This window comes from Rhincodon typus, chromosome 3, assembly GCF_021869965.1.
Source record: "Rhincodon typus isolate 14 chromosome 3, sRhiTyp1.1, whole genome shotgun sequence".
In the NCBI taxonomy this organism is placed as follows: domain Eukaryota; kingdom Metazoa; phylum Chordata; class Chondrichthyes; order Orectolobiformes; family Rhincodontidae; genus Rhincodon; species Rhincodon typus.
The window spans coordinates 17,061,995-17,070,193 of NC_063334.1; the positions used below are offsets into that span (position 1 = coordinate 17,061,995).

General features: G+C 43.2%; 1 protein-coding gene across 1 annotated transcript; it reads right to left on the bottom strand.

Annotated features, from left to right (window-relative positions):
* Window positions 1-982: 982 nt before the first annotated feature.
* On the bottom strand, window positions 983-7,464 carry LOC109929976 (doublesex- and mab-3-related transcription factor A1). Its single transcript, XM_020529524.2, has 2 exons — window positions 6,942-7,464; window positions 983-3,565 (listed from the first exon to the last, which is right to left on the bottom strand). Exons 1-2 carry the CDS (start codon window positions 7,462-7,464, stop codon window positions 2,730-2,732), a joined length of 1,359 nt encoding a protein of 452 aa, XP_020385113.1. The 3' UTR covers window positions 983-2,729.
* Between the last annotated feature and the right edge of the window lie 735 nt (window positions 7,465-8,199).

Genomic DNA, 8,199 nt, shown 5'->3' on the forward strand with positions numbered 1-8,199 from the left:
TAGCTACAGTGTTTTCCGACATGATTCCATTTCCTTCTGAAACATTTTAATAAATAAAGTATATGTTAGTCAGTGAGCAACATCACTTGACTGCAGAGACTGAAATACATAACCCTAGTTATGATCCCAGCACTTTACTGAGGGAGTGATGCTGTGTTAATGGGCTATCTTCCACTGAAATGGGGAGGTCCCATCTGCGTTCTCAACTGGACCTAAAAGGTCCTGTGGCAAAATTTTGAAGATTACCCTTTGTTATAGTGGTGACCTGACAATATTTACCTGTTATTTCAAGCAATCAGATTTTCTGGTCATTATCATATTGCAGTTGGTTGTATCCTGTTTTGACAACAGTGACTGCACTTGACAGGTGATTGTAAATCACTTTAGTGTGTTGAGGTCAGTCAGAAAAATGCACTCTTTCCTACTGAAAGCTACTTTTCTGATAATTAAAAGGAACAGAGCAACTATTTCTTCACTGACCATAACTATTTATGTCAACGGCATGTGAGGTTTGATTTGAGTTATTATTGTCACATGTACCTAGGTACAGTGAAAAGTTTTGTTTTGTGTGCAGTATAAGTAGATCCTAACATACATAGGGTGATTGAACAGAGCGAGGAATACAAAGTTATGGCTGCAAAGAAGGTACACAAAAAGCGAGATCAACATTAGATTTGAAATTTGAGAGGACCATTTAGAAGGTGTTGTTATATGGCTAGTGTTAATTGTAAAAAAACAATGGCATCTTTCATGCCCTTGTGTTATTTTTAAATCAATAAAATATTTTATATTGTGGTTAAAATCAATTATATTGAACTGTTATTTAAGTCAATTCTATTGTTTTGGTCAGTATGGTCAAATTTCCTTGCAAATAATTCTTGTGAGCTTATATTTGCAAGGAGTGTACATTGAACAAATATAAAACAAAAAAAATGCAATACCTTCCTCCGATTACGGTAATGAACACAAAATTAAAGACGGCTTACTATTAATGGATTTATTTTTTTTCTTGTTTACAACAATAAGGGCTCTGTTCTCAATGCACTTAACTCTGAACATCAGTATGCAAAAATATACGACAGTTTCCTGATTAACAGTAACACAACCTCAGCCAGTAAACTGCTTGCTGTAAATATCCATCCTTTTAGGATCAATTACCGCTCATCGTTTAGACTTTGAATGTGTGGACAGACAGTCCGCAGTGCTAAAATGTTACGGCCTTTCCTCAGAAAGTCTTCGGAATTTTTATATTTCATTCATGTGAATCTTGCGGCAATGCACTGTCAGGGTGATTTTGTTTTCAATTTTTCAGAAAAAACACTGACTCTTCTCCCTTGCGTTTTCACTCAGGGCTGCGTCCGTTTGAAATCATCAGTTATACTTAGGTTATCTAATCCCAGCAGTGATTATCTCTGGGTTTCAGTTGCTTGATGGAAAACATCGTTTCCTCGACTGTGTTGTTTTCTCTCACTCCACAGGAATTTCACGTGTTGGGAAAACCCGGAAAGGGTCCACTCTCTATTTTTCCCCCAGTTTCACTAATTCGAAATAAGGCACTTTTTAAAAATTATGTTGGTGTTGCTGTACACAGTTCGATCAGGTAGATTTGAGTCAATGGCTGCACCCCACCCCCCCCTCCATGCGTACCATTAACCATTTCTTGGCCAAAGAAGTGAGAACCTTGCAGTTCTGAGGAAAGGTCACTCGACCTGAAACTTTAATGCGGATTTCTCTCCACAGATGCCGCCAGACCTGCTGAGTTTCTCCAGCAACTTCTGTTTTTGTTTCTGATTTCCAGCATCCGTATTTCTTTCGGGTTTTTTTTTGTTTTATTATGCAATGCTATAATACACGATTAAAAAGCAACGGGAGATCACTGGAGTGAGTGGTACTGCTAATCTGTGTGAAATATTAAAACCAATCAGGGTGCGAAACAGGCTATTAAATACAGCCAGCTAACTGTTGTCATATCACCTGATGGATGAATACGCTATTTTTCTTTCAACTGCACTTCTTTCCGTTTGTTTTATATAATTGCAATTAACTATTCTGAGGCATCTAGCGCACTAAGTGCCGGGCTATGCAGTCAGCAGCTACAGCAAAGGCTGAGAGCTCCTCTTCAATTGCTGGACTTGGTCCGATTTTGCATCTCAAACACTTTCTCCCCTCCAACTACACCCACCCAAAAAAAAAGTTGCACGCAAGCAACAGAAAAGCCCATGTCGGTATTCCTGCCGTCCCAGGCTGCCTTTCAGAATCGTTGTCCACCTTGGCAAAGAGATATCACATTCGCTGGCCTGTTAGTTAAACTCTTCTGAGGGAAGGGTCACTCGATCCAGTAACGTTAACTCTGATTTCTCTCCATAGATGGTGCCAGACCTGCTGAGTACTTTTTTTCAGCAATTTCTGTTTTTACCTACTGACACTTCTTTGAGAGCATAAGCGAAACGGAACGCAAATAGTGTGGGTTTATCATTCTCACTGGTATCTGTGTCAGCCGATACTGTATTTTCCAATCTGTTCAGTACAATGCTATCAGCTGCAACATTTTTTTTTTCAAATCAAAACAACCACGTTGACTTTCAATTGATCCGTGGAGCAATCTGGTGACAAAGTGAAACTAAATCGGTCGGTAATCATTGAACCGGTTTTCTGTTGATTTTTAACATTCAAAGTTCCCCGTTTAATGAGGTACACTGCCTCAAATTGAATAATCTCACGGAAGTCAGTCACTGTTTCTCCGGATTAATTCGAGAGCACAGTCCACTGGAGCAGAGCGCCTCTTTGTTTTGGAAATATGGAAGGTCTCTCACTATTCCCGGGAAGGAGTAGTCCATTGGAGGGCGAAACGGTAGAGTTGGCATCAGGCCAGAAGTGACATAAGGGGACATGAAGGTGGGCAGCCCTCGGCCGGGGCTTGAGTATGCCAGTCGCAGTGGGTTAACGCCTAGCCTGGGGCTCAAGCCGTATAGATTTGCGGGTCCTCCGAAAACTGCACTAGACTGCAGAGGGGAGAAGGCGGATTTGGTCCCCAGGGAACCGCCGGAAAGACCGGTTAGGGTGAAGTGCGGGGCTCCCTGGAGCTCAGCAGGATCGGGCCCGGGGCACTCCACATCTTTGCCTTGTCCCTTCTGTTCTTTCCCATTGAGCACCTGCTCGATGGCCTGCACCACGTCCCCCTTGCAGTTTGCCAGGATACACTCCAGTTTGTCGCGCTTGTGGTTGGGGAAGACTTTGGTCAAGATGTCAATGGGTGCCCTGTGGTTGGCGGACGAGCCGGGGAGACTGGCCATCACCTTCGCCAGCTCCTTGGGTTTCTCACACTCGTTGCCCGACTCCACATCGGAGGGAGTCACTGAGCGAGGGCTGTCGGCGCCTTCCGATGGAGGATCCGGGGATGGGGAAAGCTGACCCGGGTCGGTCTCTGCTGCTTCGGTGTTTCCTTCGTTCTCCCTCCCATTCGTGTCTGACCCCTCCGCCTCCGAACCGAGAGAAGGCGCAGGCTGAACAACCGATCGACTCACCAAACCGTTGTAAAATAGTTCATACTTGGGGCTTTTCTGGCCTAAACAGAAACAAAAGACACGTTCAAATGGTAGATCAACGAAAATGCTGCTTGTTTTGCAAATAGATGCGTTGCACATCAAATTCAAGGAAGCAGATACGACAATAGTTTATAATTTAACAGGGAATTATGTGATTTTTGTTTTAAATCAGTGAAACTTTCCTAGAAAGGAAAACCAATTCTAGGCCCCATTTGGCAAAATAGCCGAGATCCCCCTCTCATGTTCTACTGATTGATTTACCTGTGTTATCAATGATAGGTTTCTACTATCTCACAATGAATGTAAATTACTAAAACAAAATGATGTGACAGTTCTGAAGAAGGGTCACTGGACGCAAAACGTTAACTATTTTCTCTCTCCACGGTTGCTGCCAGACCTGCCGAGTTTCTTCAGCAATGTTTCATTTTTTTTCAAAATAACATTCCAGGAGGAGAGATTTGCTGTTGAATAGATTTACATGAATTAAAACGATCACATCTTTATTTTCAAATCCAAATTATTAACGATTTTGATACTAAAGGATATGTTTAAAGCATGTCTTACTTATTTAAATGTTGTTGAATGAAAACTTTTTTTTTTAAATATTTCACTTAAGATCTGAAATCCATATTAAAACCAGTAAAACGAGTAAATCTCCAGTTTGGCTCAGTACAAAGAAAGGCTTCAGATCAGTATAATTAGTCTTTCCCTAATTCAGAACTTCAACATGTGTTATATAATATTCTAACACAGGTTTTGAATGTTTTCAGAGGAATTCTGGGTTTTCCCAGGAGAATCTTACTGCTTTGGCTGCCTGTAATAACGTCTTAACATTCAGTTCCCCAGATGCTGGCAATGTTTGCAAATTGCAATCAGTCGTTTTGGTAAAACTGCTACATAAAATTTCTGCCTTTAGCTGTAGCGGGCAAGTGGCCTGCTTTTTTCGTGACCAGCCATTCCTGCTTCAGTGAATTATACCCGGTCTCCCACAAGCAGGGCAGATATGATCAGGGCTCAGCTTATTCGGCGGCAGCTCATTTTATTTGGAATCTCCCCCCAATATATTCGACTATCCCAAAGCACATCCACGATTCTATTCCTGTAAGCTCTACACAACATTCAAGCTTTTACTAGCTTACGGATCTTCCACGACAAGGATATTTCTTTTTAACCGTAGATATTTGTTTGCAAATCATTCTATTCTATATTTAAATTTTTTTGCATTTATGCATACGAAAAAAACTAAATTCGTTAGGGCCTATTAGTGGTCTTAAGGTGACCACACTGTAGGATGTAAAAAAGAACAACACTTATGCACTATTATAAATGTCTCCTCTACCAGGGAAGCAAATGCTACAGATGCTGTTGATATCCCTTCATTTATATATGACACATCAGTTCACAGCAAAGACCAACCCAACTTCTCACCGCCAGCAACATGTACACAGTTTGAAATGAATGAGAACCATTTTTATTTTTGTGGATCGGATTGCTGCCTTTGAACACAAGTTTCCGAGGTCGAGGAAATATCCTTCTCGTGTTCGCAAACACACTAACATTTGCCCACAGTAAATTGGCTTGAGGGTTATTTAAATAAACTGCAATGTCTTTATCATTCCACTTTTTTTGGTCTGCATTATTTCCAATTTGAAGACATTCATTTGAGAACAAGTTACTTCATGTCTGGGCGGGTCGAATACATTCGTTTCATGTAATTCACAAAAAAATATCCCTTTACCACCCGACTCGGGCATCTCGACCCAATCGTGATAACTAAAAAAAAATCTAATAGGTTTCTACTTTCGCAAAAGAAAACAGACCACCGTATTAGAAACTAAAATTCACAGCCTCGCTAAAGTGGTGCAATCTAAACTTCACTCGTTACCATTCTAACGAATGGTCATCGACCAGAACACGTCTCTCATAGAACGTAGTATTTCCAGTATTTTCGCTTTTTATTACCGGTGTAGATTCACATTTTGGGCACTGGCTGAATACCATTATTTAAATAATTGCTAATTGCCCATTAGGCTTTTTACAACTGAGATTTGTAAATAAATCAAAGTCAGATCATTTTTGAGGGTGCTTTAAATAAGGCCAGAATCAACAGCCCATTATCCAGGCTGCATCCAATCCCTGTTCGATCCCTTCCCTTCTCGGAAAATTGCAACAGTAACAAGGAATGGCTTCACTATACGAGAAAGTAGAATAATTCCGAGATTAACTGGAAGCCTTCGTGCTATTTCTAAATTAGCCTTTTATTTCAAAATGCTTCAATCTATTCCCTCTTTATAAGGACAAGTTTAGCCCTGGTGTAAAGTGGGGATTTGACTGAAACTTGTACCGATTCAAGTTTAATGTGTCTGGACAAAACAATTTGATCCACATCATGAAAATATGTCTAAGCAGAAACTGCAGCTTATTTTTTACTTTTAAATGATCTCCATATAAAGTCTGCATTTGAGCCTGATGATAACGCCGTCGTCCTCACTTATCATACTCGGGTGCAGGAAGATGAAAGAGCTTATTCCCCATTTAAAATGTTTGTTGAAAACGCCCAGACCTTATCACTGAGTTGGCTATTTAGATAATGAGCATGTTACTATTTGGACGATGATCAGATACTGGCTCGAATATTCAGACGTGTTGGGCGCCGAAACAACTGCTCAGAAAGAGTTTCTTATCCAGAAGATTGAGTATTGTTTTCCAAACAGCGATTTCGATACGCAGACAACAACATGATGTTTTACCAACAAGACCGCACATTTTTAAACTGATAAAATTATACGCAGTCTGTTTTAAAACTGATAAATTGAAATAGCCCATCACGACATTGAAAGCAGTTGAGCTCTGCTAGTACCTAAGATGCATTTGGAGGACATGATTTGAGATGAGTGGTTTGAGATGTTATTGAAAGTTATTGAATATTCCAGACCCGTCCGGAGCTCTCGATCCACCAGATGCAAACAATAATATTACAACAGTTCAATAATACATTTGAAATAATTTTGATGCTTGGGGGGGGGGGCGGTGGTGGTGAAGTCGAATTATAGCAGAAACCTGGCACGATTGAACATTGAATAAAAACAGAAATTGCTGGAGAGACTCATCAGGTTCGGCAGCATCTAATGGACGCAAAAAGCGGTCGACATTTGGAAACACAAACAGAAATTGCTGGAAGAAACTCAGCAGGTCTGGCAGCATCTGTGGAGCGAAATCAGAGTTAATGTTTCAGGTCCAGTGACCCTTCCTCAGGACTGTTTCCCTGCCCACAGATGCTGAGTGTCTGCAGCAATTTCTGGTTCTTTTTCCCCCCCTTTTTGTTCGTCTCTCTGCTTTATTTTCACGGGCAGATTTCACCCAGAGGGGTTTTAACGCTCTGTTTGTCCAGCTTACCTTCCTTCTGCTTCTGGTACTCGGCTCCGAAGATCTCGTAAGGCGCGGAGACGGCTCTCGATCCCGGGATGATGCTGTTAGCAGCAGCGGCCACTGCTGCCATAGCCAGGCCGGCTTCGGTCGCCCCTCCTCCGGCGTACATGAACTGGAGCTCCCTGGCTTCGTTCTCCTCCTGGGCTTGCTGGCGCCGGAGGGCGACCTGCGCTGCCATGACCCTCTGCCTCTCGGCGATCAGCATGCACTTGGCGCACAGGCAATCCCTCCAGCGGCAGAAGCGCTTGTGGCCCTTCAGCGCCGATACTACGCCGTGGTTGCGGCAGCGGGCGCATTTCGGGGTCCGGGGGTAGCGCTCAGCTGCCGAAGCGGCGGCCGCTGCGGCGGCGGCTGCCCGTAAGAGCAAAGCCGGCGGCCGGAGCAAGGAGCCGCCGCTGCTCCCGGCCATGGAGATGGGTACGGCCGCGGGGTTGGGCTGCACACAGGCACCCGGGAGCGGGGCAGAGGCCAGAGACGTTCTGCCATCCATTCCCCACCCCTCCCGAAAAAAAATACAAAAATAAAACACAAAAATAAACCAGAAAAGAGCAGAGCGAGCAAGCAATCAGCAGACAGAGCCACAGGTTTGTTGATGATGAACAATGAGAATCGACTCTTTTGTTTTATAGTTGGGCTCACAACAAAATAAAAACAAACATGATTGGGCAACAAGATGCACCAAAGGCGCTAGGAGGATTTGTAAACTAATTTGCGCACTCTCATGAAGAGTCAATTAACAGCCAGCACTTCCCAGGCTCACCGGGAATGTGGCATGCTATAAATAACCAGGAGGGCTTTTCTATTGAAAACAATTAAATGTTTGGATCACAGCGAACCAGACTTCAAGTTTTTTTTTGTCATATGCACATTCCCTGCTTCAAATGCAAGGGTGGGGGGAACCATCAGGAATAAGCGCTCTAGGTTTGCACTTTCGAAATGCAAACGTTCTCTGCCCAGTCTCTGTCCAACTGCAAAGTTGAAGCGACAGAGGCTGCAAAGGATAAATAGATGACTGACATGTGCACCTGCCCCTCCCTCCGCCCTTCAGCTGGCTGTCAATCACCCCTGGGGAGCGGGAATAAGGCGGTGAGGGCTCTCATCTATTGGTTGGAGCTCTGCACCAATGGAAATTCACTCCATTCCACATTGCGTGCCCCTACCCGCAGCGCCAGCTCCAATTGACAGGGGTGGGACTTGTGGACCAAAAGCGAAAGAGTGACCCCCT